This window comes from Protopterus annectens, chromosome 2.part0, assembly GCF_019279795.1.
Source record: "Protopterus annectens isolate FY-2018-M chromosome 2.part0, PAN1.0, whole genome shotgun sequence".
Lineage (NCBI taxonomy): Eukaryota > Metazoa > Chordata > Ceratodontiformes > Protopteridae > Protopterus > Protopterus annectens.
The window spans coordinates 856297404-856318364 of record NC_056728.1 but is presented as its reverse complement, the minus strand read 5'-3'; the positions used below and the strand labels follow the sequence as shown (position 1 = coordinate 856318364).

Below are 20961 nucleotides of genomic sequence, written 5' to 3'. Positions count from 1 at the left end.
ATGCTAGTTGCAGCCTCTGGCACCTAATAAATCTCTCTTTTGTGATCGTCTTAATTGAGCATGAACAGACATTACCTGGAGTAGTCTTTTTTTCTTCTTTTTCTTTTTGACATTTGTTCCCACAGGCTTGCCAGACTTGACCCAAATACAACAGGAACATATATGTTAACTTGAATACAAATAAATTCAGTGTTTAAAAGTAGATTTAGAAATGTGTTTACACTGTGTTGTATTTCTGACAAATATTTGGCCTTGCTGTTTGTGGCATAAACTGCTGAAGGTCTTGGTTGCTTTATCACTGCACAAAGTATGCATCATGTTCACTGTATCACTTTCAGTTATACCAACCCACATTTCAAGTTTGCAGTTTACGCTTGCCTCTAAAGCAGTTACATCTTCCTGTAACAGTCCATTTTACTTTCATAGAGTTTTACATTAATGTAACCCTACAATGTTTGCAGACTTTTAAATGATTTGAGCATACTTGTTCATGCTTTTAGCCACAGTGCTTGCAATGAGTGTGGCTTCTACCTACTCAGTTTATTACAAGATGCTATATTGGATAATATGTGGACACCTTCATGCTTGTCATTTATTTTTAACATTTTTAAACTTCACTTGTCTTAATCACAGCTCTTATTTTTACACGCTTCTTTAGTCGTGCTTTAATGCTGAATATTTGCAAGTTCACAGAATCTAAACACATTACTCACCTGGTTCTTTGTTTGATCTGGTTATTTTAATGTGCCTCCCAACTGGTCATTTCTGATTCCACACATGGCTGTCTTATTAAAGAAGCAAACATATTAACAAATGTTCCTTATGTTTAAATATAAGTGTTAAATATCTTATTAGCTTCCTCTCCTGCAACATGAAGGAACATACCATACTATCAGAAAGTAAACCCACAGTGAGCTACAGCTCAAAATATTGAACCCAGAGCTTTCAGTTTTCTGATTGATTTCTATGAAGCTGTATTGATGGTGGATATAGCGTATTCATCTTGAGCCAATAAGTGAAGAAATGCAGCTGAAAATGGTGGATCATTGAACTGCAGAAATTAAATAAAACTTGAAGTGAAGTTAAAGAAAGTAAGTTGAGAAAAATCATTAAGTTAAGTATGAAAGACTAGACATTTTGAAGACTTGGCACTGAAAAATGTATCCTTTAGAGTTAGTCTGCTATTTTCGTGAGTGAACTGCCCTTGTGGCTGTAAGCAGTCGCAAACAAAAATGAAGAGCAGTTCAATAATGTAGTTTTTGGTATCAAAAGAATTGTAATTTTGACACAATGTTATGTATGTGTATCAGTAAAGCAATATACATTGTCAGAGTGACTGAGTAAGAAGCATTAGACATGAAAACTTTTAAGAAATGAGTTTACTGTACGCTGACTCATGTAGGATCTTGTGACTCATATTACCGAGTGGCTTTAGCTCCCTTCAATATTTGCTACAGTGTGTGACAACCATTTCTTCTTCCTGTAGGCTAGCATTCTTCCTTTCTCCCTTTGACTCCCTACGACCGCACATATCCGTCAAATATCTATTACACTAGTCTTCATTTAAATTACCTTCTGTAGCCGCTGAGCATAACCCACTTGCCAACGCACTTGAATATCATATGTCATATTTGCATTTCTTTATTTTGACACCTCAGACCGTGCCTCTTTCAGTATCCTCCAAACTTGTTACTGCACACACACTGTTTTCAGTCCTTTTCCATCCTCTGTCTGTTATAATCCAACAACATTGCTTGCCTTTAAACTTTTGTCATTTTAACCACCTATGTCACTTCTGATGCCCAAAGTTCATTTCTCACCATGTAGATAGCTCTGCTTTCATAGTAACATCCATTAACCCTTACTCTGCCTCTTTTGTACATCTAGTTTTTTATGTACCTTGCTCTGCTATGATTTCTACTCAACAGTGTCCCACCCACTGCATCTTAACTGGTTTGAATACCCATGTCTACAATATTTGTCCCTCACAATCTGCTCCAAAGATTGCTTACTGAGTCAAAGTCACATCTTATCAGGTCAAAAATGTGATTTTTGTATAATGGAATGACACAAAATTGTTCCTTTTGTGGCTGGAATGTGGAACTTCTTGTTATTTTGAACAATAACAGAAACAGCTGTTTCAGTCCCAATAAAAATATGTCATTTTCTACAGCTGGAATAGCTTAAAATGTAAAAGTAAGAAGGGACAGAAAAACTTAGCTTTAATGCCTGCCCTTGTCCTTAGTTTCTGTACTTGCTGTTTAGGTCAAATACAGATTATATTTTGCGGCAAAAACATAGTTCATTAAACTATAATTATTAGTCTTAGATTATGTTCTGCTTTTGTAATTTAAACATTTTGTGGATTCCACTTTCAAACATGTTGGAAATTTAGTTCTGGAATTCTTTACAGAAATGTTGGAGACAAGTAGTCAGTCCATTTGCTCTGTTTTGTACAGCTTGTCATTACTGAGGGACACAACATTGGCCAGTTACTCAAAGCAGTAGCTTGTTATGTTACCTATCCATGTTCTGCTATACTTCTACTATCAGTACAAGCCCAAAGGAGAGTGTATGTCTCATGAATTTTCTGGCAGACACAACTTGTATCTGACATGTTAGGATGTACAGAGTAAGTCTAAGTCTTGTAGAAAATTTGTATCACAGCACTGATTAAAAGTTTGTTTTATGCATTTCCTCTGTACCTGTAATGCTTCTCTGCTGCATGTAAGAAACATGTGACACAAGCTGTCTGGTGGTGAAACCTAGTTTATCAAATATTCAAGTTTCTTTGTACAAAGTGGATTATAAAAGCAAACTGTAACTGTAGGTTTTGCTTATCCAAAAAACATTGTGATCATTGTTACACAGATGTGTTTCTTATCTCTCTAGGATCCAATAAGGGAAGGCCCTACACCATTTCCTGAAGGAGGTACTCTGAACGTTAAGGTGAAGTTACCAGTCCCTTCAGTCTATCTTATCCATATCTGTGCCAAACCTCAATTAGCTCCAGATCAGGTAAGGGTGTTTTTAATCTTGTGGTTTAATCCCCTGAATAAATATTGCTTGGATGATGGAAGGAACTCTTAACCCACATCCTTAATTACAGTTCCATAATAAGTGAAGTGATAGCACCTCTCTTTGTCTTAACCCCCAGTCATGCAAGTTGCCATCCCCTAGTTGCTCTCCCTAACAGAGTAAAAGTTTGTGTTGTTCCTAGCACGCTACTTGTGTTTGCAGTGCATTTAGTTGTCAGCCAAGCTGTCTGAGCAATAACAGTGGTGGACTGACAGGGACAGCTAGCCTGGACACAAGCTGTTAGGATGTATGACACACACTTTGCTGTAGGTACTGACTGGTTTCTGAACTGATGGAATAGCTGCAGAAGTGTTATAGCAGCACCATTCCAAAACTGTAGCAAACAGCACCTTGTTACAGTTAATATGTAAGATAACAGTGAATGGCTATTTTTTTCCCATGTGTAATGACTTTTGTTTTGGTCCTCAGCTTGAACTGTTTTTTTAACTCCTTCACTCCATACCACTCAACTGTCCAGATTTTTGTAGAATGTTCAGATTTTTGCCTTATATGTTGGGTCTGTGCCTCATAAAATTTGTGTTTTTTTGTCAAATCAGTGAATATTGAAGTCATTAAATAATGACAGATATTTTAGTTTCAGACTTCATATCCTTCAGAATATGTATACTAACACAATTCCTGTTAATCTAACAACTTTCTAAGTCTATAAGAGCAATATTTACAATCTGTCATTATTTTTGGGCCTTTGCCCCACATTATTTTAGGCTTTGTCCAAATTTCGTGCTCCAAGAGATGGAGAGATATGTACAGTCAACTCTGGCTGGTGGTTGCTTAATAGTGATATTGCCCAGGTCACCAAAGACCTTAGGTATTTTTTTTTTGGGGGGGGGGGGTGGGAGCTGCCCCTGCAGCCTGCTGACTACCAGACTATCTCTTGGTCATTTAGTCTATTTGTTCTGTATACACCAGAGCAAGAACCAACAGAGAGAGTCAGTAATTTAGGCAGCCATTGGGTTGGTGATTTTTTTTCTTTATTTACTTTTTTTGCATTTTAAACCCTAACCCTACTGTGTTGGCCAGTGATTTGCTCAGAGTTAGTCATGCAGTGGATGTCAGTGAGGACATGTCAGCTGCTTCCATGAGTGATGTAATCCCTCAAAATAGCTCTCCTCCCTTGATTCCATCTTCCTGTGTTGTCTCCAGTCTTCACTGAGGATTCAGTACTTGGATTCTTTGTCTCAGGTATGCAGTCATCTACTTTCCCACCCTTGAAGAGAGATGAGCTGAGCTGGCAATGTGATGTCACTCCTGTCCTTTCCCATGCCAACTCCATCAGGCATTTAAACCACTAACCAAACTCTTACCATTTGGGTCGTAGTCAGGATTTTATCCCTTTATGCCAACGTATGTAACTTGATTTTTGTTACAGTTTCTATTGTCTTTAGCTGTTTACAGTGACCTCTGCTCAGATTTCTTTCCAAAACTGTGCATATTAACATGTAATTTATAGATGTGGCTCCTCATCATGTCTGAAGTGGGTTCATCCAGTGGAATTTTATTCAACAGGTCAAGATATGGTAATCTCAGCACACATACTCCTTACATAACCAGGTGTACTCACTGCCAGTTTGTGTTTTTGAATTCCTGGAGACCATGTGACTTCCCTGTAAAAATAAAACGTCACTAAAAAACTCATTCTGGCATAAACATTTACATTTTAAGTTATATTACATTTATGTAAATAGGTATGAAGTCATAGAAATGCAGTTACATTTAAAGGGTATGGTCTTTTGGGAGACCAAGTAGTGAATCTACTTTAGTCTGTCTCACAGATATGTGGATACAGTGAGTACTCAAATGTACATTGCTACTGTCTAAATTTATTTTGGAAGTGTCCTAAAATTGGGAAAAAAATCCAAAACACTTTATTCAGAACCAGGTAACTCAGTGAGTAGAGAGGGAGGCAGACACAAGACAATTAGTAAAGAAGGATGTTATCCTGTCGAAGGAAGATCCTCAGAAGGAGTGAAATTCCATACCTGTGTTGCTTTGAAAATGTGTATATACAAGGCAGTTGGCTGTGACATATGACATAGATCCTCTTTAAATATGTAGCAGCATGTGTAGTTCTGTACATAAAATAACCATTAGGTGGATGGACCTTCTAGTTGCAAAAGCTAGTGTACTTCTGGAGTATTTGTTTGGCAACTGATTTGCTTTTCCAGAGTAGGGCAGAAGATATGAAGAGTTCTACTTTTCAGGGAACTTTACACTTGGTCTTATTGACACAATGTCTGGTTCTTCCTTTTGAGAGAAGGGAAAATGTTCTTCATATTGACCAGTATTGCGGTAGCCTTAGCTGTATGGCTTATATCCTGCCAAGGATATAACAGCTGGCCAGCTTCCAAAACCTCAGGTCATCTTCCACGCACCCAAATTGTTAAGTGGCTCTAGCTGATCTGACTAAAAGACAAGTTTAGATGCAAAGCCCTCCAGAGCTTTACTGCCACTGAAGAGCATGCTCCTCTGAGGCTTTTGAGGATCGACGGTCGGCTTGTGCTTTCTATAACTGGGCAGATAAATTCCCTTTGCAAAAAAAAAAACTTCCATTTTCTTATTTTTTTAATTATGTTTTATTACTTTCTTCTTCAGAAAAGTTAATTTAAAGCTAGTAGTGTTGTGTTTTAATGGATTGTCTCAAGACTATAATGTGCTTTAAACAGAGCACTCATTCTTTCTACCAGTTTAAAAATGGTAACCAAATCATGCAATCACAAACCCCAACTCCAAAAAAGTGCCTCACAACCAGGACTGCAAACCACTTGCAGTGTCAGCAAAAACACCAGTGATAAAGAAACAAACTTCTGGAACTCAGGAAAGAAAAACGGTGCTACAACTAAAAACAAACAACCGTTTAATGAAAAATTCTAGGTCGTTCTTAATCTTGAAATCTATTTTGTTAATTTCTGATAGCAATAAATCCATATGATTTCGATTAAATTTCATTAAAACCTCCATGAGTTCCATACCACGCCTATCAAATAAATGAATCAGTTCCTGGGTGCAATTCTGAACCATCTACCAGTCCCGACACAAACTTCCACAGCTGTAGTCCCCTGGGCACCAATTTGTTTTGTATACAAGCTTTAAAATAACAGTTTTCCAAATGTAGTTTGTGATACTTGGTTAACTTTTTCTCAAAAGATTAAGCATTTTGACTGAAGAACCAATATTGTCACAAGCCAGGTCATTACAAAAAACAACATTGCTATGCAGCCACTCATTAATATTAATAGTATTAGAGTCAAAATTGAAATTTGAATTACCAGGTACCTGTGAAAATGTGTCTCCTTCACTGGTACGCAAAGTTTGGAAATCGTTGGCCCCAGCATTCAAAGAAGACCTGGTCTGCTGTGGTGCCATAATAAATGAAACATTGGTCTCATTAAGGTGCCCATTACCATTCTGGTAATGGTCTCATTCTGCACGTCTGGCTGGGAGCCAGTCACTAACAATTCAGAGCTTTGCCCTTCAGACACACCACAGCCCCCAGGATGTTTTTTCTATATGCATGGCAGTAGCGGCTGCTCACCTGAGGCTCAAAGGATTACAGGTGTTTTGGTATCTGAACAACTGCTCCCTTACTGCTCCAACCAGGTATCAACTGTTATAAGCCGGGAATTACCTGTTTCAAATCTCCAGATCCCTGGCCATTACTATACATCTGGCAAAACTGAATCCATCCCCTGTACAGAATCTGGAATTCATAAGCTCTCACTTGAATACCACAAACCAGATAGCCTCTTCGACTCTTCACTGCATCACATTATTAAGAAATCAGTATAGGACTCACTGTCATGTCTGTCCCCCTTCAAGAAGATTAATTCTACAAGCTCCTGGTTCTATTCCTTTTTGGCCTCTACCTGTTTCTATTAGACTAATTTACAAACATCATCTTAGCATGGGGATCCAGTCGGATGACCTGTTCCCAGACAGCCCCCCCCCCCAGCCACAGTGACCATGGATGCTTAACATCTGGATTACAGGGGCCTTTCAAGTGAAAGATGGTTCCAAGTATGTGATCGTATCTGGAGACCAGGTTGCATACCAATGTCCTAGAGATGTGAGTTGTCCTACTCACATTGCAAACCTTTCAGGATGTTCGCCATTTGAGGACTATTGCAATGCACACCGACAATATGTCAGTAATTTAGTATATCAGCAAACAAGGAAGAACCCGTTCTTACCCCTTGTGCAGAGATGCTATGAGGGTTTGGGAATGGGTGATTTCTTCACACCACCTTCTAAATGCAACTCACATACTGGGGAAATCCAACACTCTGGCAGACAGATTCAGTAGGTCTGGTGTAATTCCTCGTGAGTGTTCCTTCAATCAAACAGTTATGAACCTGATATTTAGCCATATGCGTCAACCATGTTATGACCTTCTTGCTTTTTCCCTAAAGAACAAATACAGCTGATATTTCACTCTAATCCCACCTCTGGGGGAATTCCCAAGGGATGCTCGGTTTCATGATTGGCCTCCTTGGTCTCCTTTATGCTTATCAACCTCTTTCATTGATCTCAAGGTTTCTACAAAAAGCCAGCAGGTTGAAGAGCTCTGTCATCCTCTTTCTCCCTTTTTTGGCCTAGTCTAGTGTGGCTTCCCTCTGTCAGGTCTCATCTGAAATATCCTTCATGTATTCTGGAACACAATCGGGGTCTCTTATCTCACCCTTAGGAGATCCAGCATACCAATCTCCACACCCTCAAACTGACCGTATGGTTTCTATATTTCCAGTGTTTGTAAGACAATGCAGGCTCGCTTCCCTTGTTTGTGACATTAGCCAGCAGGTTCAGGACCTCCACTTTATCATTCTTATCCTGACGTAATAAGGTGTGCTTCCAATCTCTCTTCTCCTTTCTGGCGTTATGAGAAGTTTATTGTAAAATATTGATTGCCATAATTATGTTTGCAATGTTATGTTCATATGCATTTGGAGTTTCTCTATGAGCCTCCGCGGAAAATGGGTTTTGTTGACCCAATCAGACTATCCCGGTAAATAAATGTCAAATAAATAAATTACCCATATGAGCTTCCATTTGGAATATTGGACCTCTTTCAACTACTATCCTTTTTCCATTCTGGCTAATCCTTTTAAGGAGAATGCATGTTTTTCTCTACTATTAAACTGGACCATTACTACCATTATGCCTAAAGTAGCCATGGAATCAAACGTTTACCAGCCGATGCAATTACTGGTCTTCTTTCCAAATCGTTCCAGTAAAGGTGAATGCATGTTACACCTATTTGACATTCATAGACAGTTGTGTTTTTATCTGCAAAAAAAAAAAAGTACAGAAAATCTGATCAACTACTTATATCCTTTTCACCCAATCGCGTAGGTCAAGCAGTGTCAAAAGTTACACTACCTAAGTGGATTACTGATTGTATTTCTATTATTTATTCATTTAAAGGTTTACAATTGCACATCCTCCAAAAGCCCACTCTACCAGCTCCATGGCCACTTCATTTGCCTTCTCTGCGAGAATTTCTTTTCCATAGTGAGTAATAGAAATCAATATAGTTGTTGACCAACGCTAATCATATTTAAAAATTATATTTATTTTTCTGGTTATGGGACCAAACAGTACAGAAAATCTCTCCAGCTGTTTATTTCCTTTTCCTTCTAACCGCTTGGGTTAAGCAGTCCAGTATATTATCCTGGCCAAATAGTTTACTGACCGTATTTTCACTCATTTATTCTCCAGGTGGTTTAGAATTGTCTCATTATCCTAGAGCCATTCTACCAAAACTATGACCACCTCATTAGCCATTCTACCAGAGATTCTTTTTGACATCTTTAACACAGTCACTTGTTTTTTGTTTACAAATCATAACCTTGTAACGCATTGTGGTCCAGGCATTGTCTCCAGAAGCAGACCTTTTGGTTTGACAGTGCTCTTGACATATCCTTATTTGAGGGCCTCCCAAAAATTATGTACCTGGGGACTCTACCCCATCAGTGAAGAAGAATGAAAATTATTAAAAAAACACCACACTGCAAAAGCAGAAAAAAACTAAAGCAAAAAACACACACAAAGACTGGAGTAACGGTCACTATCCCAACTGTTTACTGTGCTTCCTAGTACTTCGGCATTACGCCTTTCAGGGAATAATTCACATCAAGGATAGTGCGTATTATATACAAGTCCATCAATTACACAATAAAACAGTTAACCAATGGGTGAGTTGTGGTGACAAAAATACATCTGAACATTGACACACTCATCATCAGCTAAATGAACTGCTGCTGAACTCTAACATACAAATTATCAACATCTCATTGCACTGTGCTGGAAATACATACACATAAAAAAATCCTATAAATATACACTTTAAACACTAAAACTTACTAAATATAACACCCCGTACAAGGTCCCCTCAAGGACCAATGTAAACATTCATGTTTGCAAATTGTTTTCAGCAATATATGCCAAAAAAAAATAATAAAGCATGTTATACTGTAAACAAAACTATATAACTGAAAGCATTGTCTGAATTTCAAATAATGCTAAAAAACTGATATCAAAATTGATTTTACACATGTAAATCAAGTTCCATGTTCAGACCATTCGGCCATAAGGTTCTATAATTAATAATACATCTAGTCTCCACTCTTAAAAGGGTATGTGCATAATCAACACCTTGTTTTACATAAGGCTTAATTAATACACTAAAAAATAAATCCCTTGTGCTTCCATTATGAACAGAATTGAAATATTGAGCCACAGGATTATTGAGCCCCCCCATGTCTGACATCCCCTAGATGCTCCATGATTCTTTTCTAAACCATTCTTTTTGTCTGTCCAATATACCACTTGATGGGCTGGCAACTACATCCAATGGCATAAACAAACCCACTACTACTACAATTATAAGATCCTAGGGCCCTGAATCTTTTCCCGTTGATGAAGCTCCTGGAAATGTTCTTAACCTTATCACATACCTTACATCTTCCACACCTGAAAGTGCCCAATGATCTGTCACTGTATATAACTCTATTGAATTAAGTACCTCTTTTAAATTAAAAAATCTACTGTTTGAAAAAACAACCCTGCCAGTAAAAAGCCTCTCCACCTCATCGTCTTGTTTGATGAAAGGCCAAAATCTATATACAAGGGCTTTTAGGGTCCCAGAAAAAGGAGAAATTTGTTGACAAAAAATATATCATACTCAGAAACTTTCTTAGAAACAGAATTCCTAAAACTTTTTCTTCGACCTGATGAAGTAGAAGGAATAAAATCACCTCTGGCCCTATCTTCTGCTTTTTTCAAATTTTCCTTAGAATAACCCCTGCTGACTAGCTTGGATGTAACTTTGTAAAATTCTCTATCCAAAGTTGTCTTATCATAACTGTTGTCACCAATTCGTTCATATTCTCCATAAGGCAGATAATTTATGAAATGTTCTGGATGCATGCTGTCAGCACATCAAAAATTATTGGCTGCTGTATCTTTATGATAGGCAAAAAACAAATCCAGCAAGGAAGGCTAGGAACACCAGTTGAACATCCAGTTGGATTTGGTTTTTGCTGGTTTTGTCAGTGTTTCTGTTTGGTTACTTATCTTTATGATAGGGTCTGAAAGAGACCTTACTGTCCACCCCAACAAAAAACTCCATATCTAAGAATTGTATGATATCCCTTTGTGTCTTATAAATAAATGTAATACCACACTGATTCTGATTAACTTCAGTCATAAACTGTTCAAACTGGCTGGTTTCTCCCTTACACTCAAACAACAAATCATCTCTATATCATTTGAAGACTATCACATTCTGAGCAAAATATGTATTCCTATAAATGTATCTTCAAAAGACCCCATGAAAATTACAGCATGTGATGGGGCATACGATGCCCCATTGCTGTACCTGTTTTTTGTAAAAAATGAGAATTTTCAAACGTAAAGATATTGTGAGTAAGTGCAAACTCTAATAGCTGTAATAAAAAAAATTGTTCTTGGTCCTTCTCCCAACAACTTGGCCACAGCTTCTAAACCCCACTGATGAGGAATATTGGTATATAGTAATTTTACATCAACACAAGCCCAAAAATATTCTTTTCTCCATTCCATACCACCCATCATATCAGAAAGTTCTTTCCCATTTTTAATATGTGAGGGGACATGGATAAAGATGTTCCTTCAATTGTGCGTCCAAAAATATCCCTACATTCTGTAGGTAACCCCCACCCCTGGATACAATGGGCCTGCCAGGTGGGTTAGATAAATCTTTGTGGACTTTGGGAATTGCATAAAACCTAGCCAGTTTAGGATGTTTAATATGTACTTTCTTGACATACTGGGGAGAATAAAAACCCCAGTCTTTCAACTTTTTCCAGTAGATCAAACAGAGAATCATTGTAAACATCAAAAAGGTTCTCATTTAATTTCTCATAAACACTGTCATCCTGCAACAAACTTTCCACCATTTGGTTATATTCTTGTCTTGATATAACCACCCAATTACCTCCTTTATCAGCTTGTGTGAATACATAACAATCATTAACACCGTGTAAATACTGTAAAGCCTCCTGTTCATTCTTTTTTACATTATAAGGCTTTGTACTTTTATAAAACTTCCTGTACTCTTCCTGTATTTGCTTACGTAATACTATTTCAAAAGCAATTTCCGCTGAAGAATGAAAATGGACAACACCAGATTTAGGAGTTATGTACTTACCATAAGTTGGTGTCTGTGTTGTCCACTTTTCATTCTTCCTCACATTCCCTCCCAGCCGTCCTCCGGCCTTATCTTTGTAGAAGGATATTGGATATTACACAAATTCCACTTTTAAATTGTACTTCTTACCTTATCTGTTCTTGCTCTATAATTCTATAGATATAGGCAGTAAACTCTATCTGAGGAGTTAGAGGTAGTGTAATGCATTATAGGAAGATGGAGGTGCTTGATAATAGGATCCAAAGTCTGGAAAATGCGGCCGAGTTGGATCCAAGGATCAGATCCGTAACCCATCAGTGAGAAAGAATGAAAAATGGGCAACATAGATACCAAGTTATGGTAAGTACACAACTCCTAAATTTATTTGATATGCATGGTATGGAACTCATGGAGGTTTTGATGGAATTTAATCAAAAATATGGATTTATTGCTGTCAGAAATTAACCAAATAGATTTCAAGATTAAGAATGACCTAGATTTTTCATTAAGTGGTTGTTTGATTTTAGTTGTAGTACTGTTTTTCTTTCATGAGTTCCAGATGTTTGTTATTTATCACTGGTATTTATGCTGATATTGAGAGAAGCTTGCAGTCCTGCTTTTGAGGCACTCTTCTGGAGTTTAAATATATTGTTATCTAACTGATAAACTATTTTCTGTGGATAAATTTGTTTATTTTAAGGTTGTGGGACTGCCATACTGTTTGAAAGTGTTTTTTACTGTGCTTTTTTTTCTGTCAAAAAAAAAAAAGAGTAACTCTAGTGGACTGGTAGTTTTATTAGCATTATTGCTTGGTTTTCCCCAGGTCAGAGGCAACATTTTTTTACTCAGAAAGTTTATTTTATTTTATTTTTATTTATTTTTATTTTATTTTATTTTGATTATCAACCATCAATAATAAATACATTTACAAAGTAGATTCATATTAACCATATAATTAACTATATACATATTTACATATAGCCTGACATGTGAGAATAAATAATGACACTTTAAACAAATAATGAAATTTACTTAAGATTAATGTCTTTAAGAGGAAGTTAGGTCCATTTGTACAGTATCAATCAATGTCAAAACTTTCCTCCAAGGATTATTAATTATTGGTTTTGGAAACAATCTTAATTCTTTGATTTTAATTTCCATTGAAGCTGTCTTCTTCAATAAGCTTAGAAATTCTTCTCTTCCAGGTGCTTTGGTAGATTTCCATTTCTTTGATATACACTTTCTAGCTATAGCTAATATAGTCCATAGGATGTAAAGATTGGTTTTCTTTTGAGAGATCTCCTCAGACACATTCAGTAAAATTAAAGCTTTGGTCAAGACAAAATTATCTGTATAGATTGTCTGCAAGAAATTATTAATATTTTCCCAAAAAGGTTTAATTTTTATGCAATCATAAAATATATGAGACCAGTCAGCTTTATCACACTGTAGGCATCTCCAGCATACTCCATTGCAAGAGGCATTTATTTTTGTGATTTTATTAGGAGTTAAGAAGGATCTATGTAGGAATTTCCAGGTAAATATTCTCCAATATTGAGAACTAAAGGTTAGTTTTACTGAAAGCAATATATATTTGATTTTTCATCTGGGGTTAATTGAATCGAATATCCTCTAGTAATAAATTGCCAATATGTTATTTTGGGTATTAATTTGTAATTTGATATTAACTTATATAAATAAGAGGTTCCATTCCTCATATTTTCATTATTAAATATAATTTCAAACAATCTACTTATAAATTTAGGAACCGTTGATGAATTATTTATTATCCTACATAGATCCCTGGAGTATGTTAATATATTCTGAAGCATTAACCATTCATGAGAGTTTAATTTATAAGTTGTCATCATATGTTGTATATCCAAAACATTTTGATTTTTTATACAGTGGAACCAACAAATTATTTTTTTCTGTTCCCAGTGAATGAATATGTCTCTCTGTATTCTGTCTGAAAATTTTTTTAGTAATGCTGAAGGGAATTAATGTTTGAAACCAGTATTTTAATTCCATGTTCGTATTTATAAACTTTTTAAAATGATCATATATGTGATTTATTACACTTGTTTTTGTTGGCTTAGTTATATTATATTGTATATTTATACACAATGCATACCATAGAATGTTATTCTTGTCTATAATAGTAGAATTTTTAGTAAACTTGTTTTCATTTAATATAATAGTTGTATGTAATTTTTTCCAGTTGGGTGTATAACTGGGGTTAATCCATTCAATCACAGTTTTAAGTAATAAAGCATTTATATTTGTTTCAATGTCTGGGAAATGTATTCCTCCCTGATCCCATTGTCTTATATGATGTGTATAAGATATTCTGTTTCTTTTTGGGTACCACAAGAACCTTAGTAATAATGATTTTATTTTCTTAAGATAAGATCTCTCAGGAATTAACAAAATAGGTTGTACTATATATAGGATTTTAGGAAGAAAAAACATTTAATCAGTTGAAGTCTGTCTTCAAATACTAAGAATAGATTATTATATTTATTCACTAGGGATTCTGTTATCTCAATAATTCTTTTATAATTATTTTCCTTAATATCTTGTATATTATCAAATAAATCAGTCCCTAAGTATTTTATTGTTGTAGCTTGTTTCCCTATAATACTATTCTTGTCTATTTGCATGTCCTTTTTTATTTAGTAGAAGGTATTTAGATTTTTGTTTGTTACAACAAAGTCCTGAAATCTTATGAAATTTCTCCAACAGAATATATAGTTCATCTAAAACCTCTTTTGAGTTCAAAATAGTTAAAAGTACATCATCAGCAAAGAACATGATCTTAGAGTTATAATGGTCAAATATATTTATTCCTTTTATCTTTGGATTGTTTCATACTAATATAGTGAATAGTTCAATAGCCAATGCAAATAAGATGGGTGACACTGGGCATCCCTGTTTAGTAACTCTCGTGACTTGTATGGGTTCTGAAGTAAAGGGTCCTAATTTAACATAAGCTAAATTATTTTCATAAACTTTTTTAATAAATGTAATAAAGAGAAGAGGGAATGCATAAGCTTCTAAAATTTTAATTAGATAGTTCCAATTTAAGGAGTCAAATGCTTTTTCAATATCAAGTACTATTATCAAGGCTTCTGTATTGTCTTTATTTAAATAATCTATTAAAGTCAATATTCTCTTGATGTTGTCATGTGTGTGTCTATTCTGAAAAATCCAGTTTGGTCATCATTATTAATTTATTTTAATTGATTTTTTATTCTATTTACCAGGATGGTCATAAAAAATTTATAATCATTATTTAATAATGAGCTTGGCCTATATGAGCTGCATAGGCTGGCACCCTTGTTTTCTTTTAAAATGGGTATAATTAAAGAGTATTTCCATGAAGGGGGAATAATTGCATGGGTTTGAATTTCAACTAATGTTTTATGTAACAAGGTGATTATATTCTTGGGAAATAACTTATAAATTTCTGATATTAATCCATCCATTCCAGGAGATCTACCAGATTTACTATCTTTGATTTTATCCGTGACCTCTTTGAGTGTAATAGGTTTTTGTAAGTTTCTTTGTAAACTATCAGGTATTGATTTAATATTAGAGGTCATATCTCCTAAAATGGATCAATCTATTGTATTATCTTTATCTTTATAATGTTTATTGTAATGACATTTGAAAGCATCAAGTATATCTCCTATTTCTGAGACCTTATGTTTTTCTTTGTGTAGAATATTAGCAATAACATTAGATTAAGACTGCATTTTGACTTTAACAGACAAGTTATGTTAATGTATTGGAGAAGAAGCGTATGAGTTTATTTTTAATATTTCTATAGCTAAATTAGTTTTATGATTTAATATATCATTGTATCTTTTATTTAGCTCTTCTATTTCCTACTTATGCTCATTTAAATTAATGTGATTTTTTTATTTATATAATGTAAGTTTCCTTTGTATTTCCTGTAGTTCAGATTCCCATTCTTTTAGTTTATTTTTATACCAACCAATTACTCTCCCATAAATATAAACTTTTAATGAATCCCAGACCATTACTATGTTGACTTCTGCATTCTAGTTTATATCTAAATAGATATTAAGTTCATTCACTAACCATTGTTTAAATTCTTTGATTTTTGTAATGTATGAGGGTATTCTAGTTAGGAATGGCAGTGGTTTAAAGTCTACTTGTAATTTTAGAACTAGTGAATTGTGATCTGATAGAGGGCATTGGATTATTGAGAAAGAAGTAATCTTTGATTGGAGGTCTTGTGATATAAACATTTTATCTATTTTAGTTTGAGTGCCATACCTATAATCTTGATGAGAGAATAACAGGGAGGTATTATTAATAACATTAAAGGTATCTATCAATTTTAGTGACTGAGTCCAACTTTTTAATATTTTGCAGTAGCTGATAAACGTGGAGATTTTTATTAGCAGTTTCAGAAGAATCAGTTATACATTTAAAATCCCCTCATATTATTAGATTCCCCTCTAGAAATATTTATGATTTGATCTAAATGTTTTTAACTGTTCCTATCCCAATACCAGGAAACCAGTATAAGTTAGTAGCGTCCATAACCTGTTATTCAATTTCATTATGAATAAAAAGAACTCTTGCTGGGTAAAGCACCTTCAAATAAGATAAAAGCAGCAAAGTAAAAACATAAGAAGGTGCACCATAGGCCAAAATCTTGATAAAGATGAATCTCCAGTAGATAAAACACAGGTTTATTAGTACAAAAACACAGACAAACTGCAGTATGGTAAGCGCTTTCGCGTTATAACTAACGCTTCATGTCTGATGAAGCGTTAGTTATAACGCGAAAGCGCTTACCATACTGCAGTTTGTCTGTGTTTTTGTACTAATAAACCTGTGTTTTATCTACTGGAGATTCATCTTTATCAAGATTTTGGCCTATGGTGCACCTTCTTATGTTTTTACTTTGCAATTTCATTATGACTATAGCTATAAGCCCATCTTTATCTACATATTTATATATTATTGCAGGGTTTAGGTAATTGTTTCTTTATAAGATTGTTACCCCCCTTTTCTTAGATTTAAATTTGGAACATGCTAAGGTTCTATAATCACTTGGATTCCAACTAAAATTATCATTGATTTTGAAAAGGGTTTCCTGTAAGAAGATTAATTGGGGTCTATTTATCTTCAGATACCTTAATAAATTAGATTTTTTATCTGGGCTATTTAAACCATTTATATTTAAAGATAATAACGAGATATCCATGACAAGTTATTTTAAGAAAGTATTTAGGGTGTCAATATATTTACTGAATTCAACTCCTCTACAAAGAATAAAAAAATACTAATTTGTAAATTTCCATATATCTCAGTGTAAGATATTAAATTTAACATAATTGCTGGAAGTATGTCAGGCTTGATAAAACTAATTAATAATTTAATTTCTAAAAAAAAATTAACATTAAACTATTTTGTACATTTAGTCTTGCCCACCATGGAATGTAATACATTCCTAGTTCATCAGACTGAAACATCTGATGCACTATCTCTCTAACTTCCTTTTTTCATTTACTAGAGCTCCATGTATACATTCCTATATAGAAAGGAATCAATTAAAATACTTTATGCATATTGTCATTCAGCAACAGAAGTACTTGCTTATGTATATCAGTATACATTAATGTATCATTACTAATTAATCATATAAACACAAACATAACATAACTATCTGTAATAAAGATTAGTTATTACCCTGAATATGTTCATAACTTGTATTTCAAATATATATATATATATATATATATATATATATATATATATATATATATATATATCCTTATAATAGAATTTCATTAAATTCGCTAGTTATTTAAAACTTTGTCAGACTAGCTTGAAACATATAATAGCTATTTCTGAAGATTACATATTCTAAATCCAACTTATAAACAATTGTATAAATTTCTTCCCTATTAAAGGAACTGATCAATTAATCTATATCATATGTTTAAATGTTGCTCTTATTATAACATCTATTATGAAAGTTGTGTGTAAAGTTACCTGGAGTGGATATATCAATGTATTCACATATTAATATAACAGAACATTATAGTATTTGTCAATTTGTTTATCTGATTACTTTGTTGAATTCTGTGACAGAGAAATGAATACACATTTACAACAAATACACTATATTATATTATCAGATTTAAATATACATTCTGGTTATTAGTGAATCTGCACTCGCAGGAAATATAGAGTGTATATTAAGTTTCCGAGATATATAGCACCAAAGCTACATCATGTTTTCTAGTATAGGAGACAACAGATTGAACAGATTGAACAGTCTGAATTAATCAACATTATGAATCTTCATCTTTACGTATTTGAAATCTTTTAGCATCTATAATCAGAAATACGAGCTCTTGTTTCCATAAATATTAAAGAAAAAAATATTATTCCTAGTCATCTCCTGAAGGTGGCTCTAGCTTGACTTTATATTCACATACTAAAAGAGTTAGTTCTTACAATTGGTGCTCACAGAGTTAATTGTACAGTCAAATCACCATTATACAACTATTGGAGAGGGATATTTCTTGCTAAACCAGATCTTTAGTCATGAAATTATCAATTCCTCTCTGGTCTTCTCATGAATCGGGGCTCCAATGTCATTCTTCACAACCTCTCTCCGAATGATAACTGTATAGTACTTAGCCCTTATTAACTATCTACCATCAATAACATCCCTGAAATATTGTCATTACTAAGCAACTGAAATGCAGCATCCATAATGCCAGCTTGTAACAACAATCCTTTGTTTAAATCATTCTCAATCTAATATAACACTAAAGGGCTGTACTTAAATCTCATAATCACAAATTTTCAGCTCTGCAGCTGTCAACACTGCAGTACAAAGCGTACTACCATGGAGCATAGCATATTAAATCTCATTATCTTGTCATTCTGCTTTATGGTGAGTTTCTAATATTGCGCAGTTATGCTATTCACGTTTCTCCAAGTCATTTCTTTTAACAATCCTAAACCACAATTATACTAAGCTACGTTTTGTAGTTTATGTCTACATTAATGTTTTGAATCATCCTGGCATGACCTCTCCTGAATTCAGAATGTAAGCCTTTGTTAAATTGGATAGCTTATGTACTGTTAGCTAATTCATAATGTAGCGATGTTCACAGATACCTTCTAAGTAGCTAACTCTCAAACATAACAAAGCTTGACAGGTTCCTCAGCAGTGCTTCAATCTCAGCATAATATCAGGTAATACAATATACCTACTAACTGAGCATGACTCATTTTTACAATAAAACCTACTGCTTGTCTACTACAAAGAATTAAAAGGGTTTTCTTTTAATATAATTTCTCTCATTAACATAAAAGTCAACTGTCATCTACCATCCAATTCAGAGTTGCCATTCTGTCATATTCTGAGCTCAGGTCGCGTAAGAGAAGCATAGATAAAAGCTCAAATAATTATCTTATAATTTTAGGCAATTTTTTTTATATATCAGAGTTTTATGCTTCCCTAATATAATGTATATATGGATTAGTTAATATTTTACTTTATTAAATGTTTCAGACAAACGTATTCTTTTCATATTTTCAGATATTATTTATTTGAAATCATGAAATTTGTTCATCCCGCTTATGTTATTATATATGATCATGTTTCTTTAAACAGTGCACTTATTAGTAACCAATCACATCAACTCTCGAATGTAACCATGACTACAATAAATATTCATCAACTCAGTTATGTAGTTCACTGAATACATAGCTCGTGAGAGCTAGAGATTTTAAAATCTTTTCCTTAACTTCTCGTGAGCTGATTTCCCCGCTCAAACGTTTAACTGTAAGGAAAGCTAACTCTTATTTTAAAAAACCACATAAGCCCTTTCCGAGAGCCTCAACCCAAATCAGTGCACACACCAACATCTCATCCACGCATCAGGAACCATCATACTGAAGCATTTCCATCCATCGAACAACAAATCTATACAACAAGCCTCCAAATCACTCCTTATTCACTTCACCAAATATACACATCCTGTTGTTTCACAGCTGTGCCCTTTCATTCATGAAACATTCCTCCACAAGTGCTCGACAAACCACAGTTCAAAGCATTTTATTGAATATGTAACGAATAACAGAACTGAATAAAACAACTTGAATTACTGTAAAGTGAACCAGGAATCCAGGACGCCAGATTTTTTCTGATGAAGTCTCTGTTAGAGAGATGAAAGCGCTAAAACTGGTTGTTCTAATAAAGATGGACTATTTCTGCATGATCTAACTGGCGTCCTGGATTCCTGGCTCACTTTACAGTCATTTTATTGAATATATTTCGCTACATATCAGTCCCTTTTTAGCATTATATCATCCATGGGACTTCATCTACATCTCTCAGTATAATGCGGAAACCCGAAGTCCCATATAAGCCCATTTGTCTAAATTCACTGATGAACTGTCATTCGTGAACACAATTAAATAAACGTGCTTGTGATTCCAATATTATGTAACTAGGTATGAGAGCGACCTTCCTTCCACATCTCAGATCTCTCAAAACTCCACTCAAGCCATGCAGTGTCTCACCCTCTCTAGACTAGCAAAACAATAGTTTTCACAGCACTGTTCGCATTTTCTTGAAGGCAAAATGATTCTAAAGTAAGTGGACATTCACCAATAGCCATAACCAAAGTACACCTTTAAATTCACGCATCACCACAACACTTACAAGGGAAATTTCAGCCACCATTTAGGTCAATTCAAAGCTGAGGAGACATCAACTATTTATTATTATCACTCAAATTATATGTACTAAGTAAATAAATAAGTATAAATGAACAAGTTAATCACCACATAGACATGCCATAGTATTCTCAATTGAAGCAATATCAGCCCCAAACTTGACTTTAGGATACACTTATAGCTAAAACTTATTTATAGACAGAAAAATAAATAAGCAAACAACTACTTGTAGAGAAATATTAAAGGACATTTGTCATGATGAAAGGGAAGAAATGTTAGAATTGATAGTTTTAGATAGAAAATAACTTAGTATTGTAAATTAGTATGAGGTAATATAAGAGCATACCTTTGTCCTTTTTTCTCAAGTATAATTTATATGTATGGTATTAAATTTTATAAAACAGATTAAGTCCATTTAAACACATTAAGTCCATTTAAAGGGTTTTTAGTTGTTAGGA

General features: G+C 34.3%; 1 protein-coding gene across 1 annotated transcript in view; it reads left to right on the top strand.

Moving 5' to 3' along the window:
- IDUA (alpha-L-iduronidase) overlaps window positions 1-20961 on the top strand; it is a 700883-nt gene that overhangs the window by 422554 nt on the left and 257368 nt on the right. The window contains exon 11 of the mRNA XM_044061120.1: window positions 2893-3018. Within this exon, the coding sequence (XP_043917055.1) occupies window positions 2893-3018 (126 nt within the window). The remainder of the gene's footprint in view (window positions 1-2892; window positions 3019-20961) is intronic.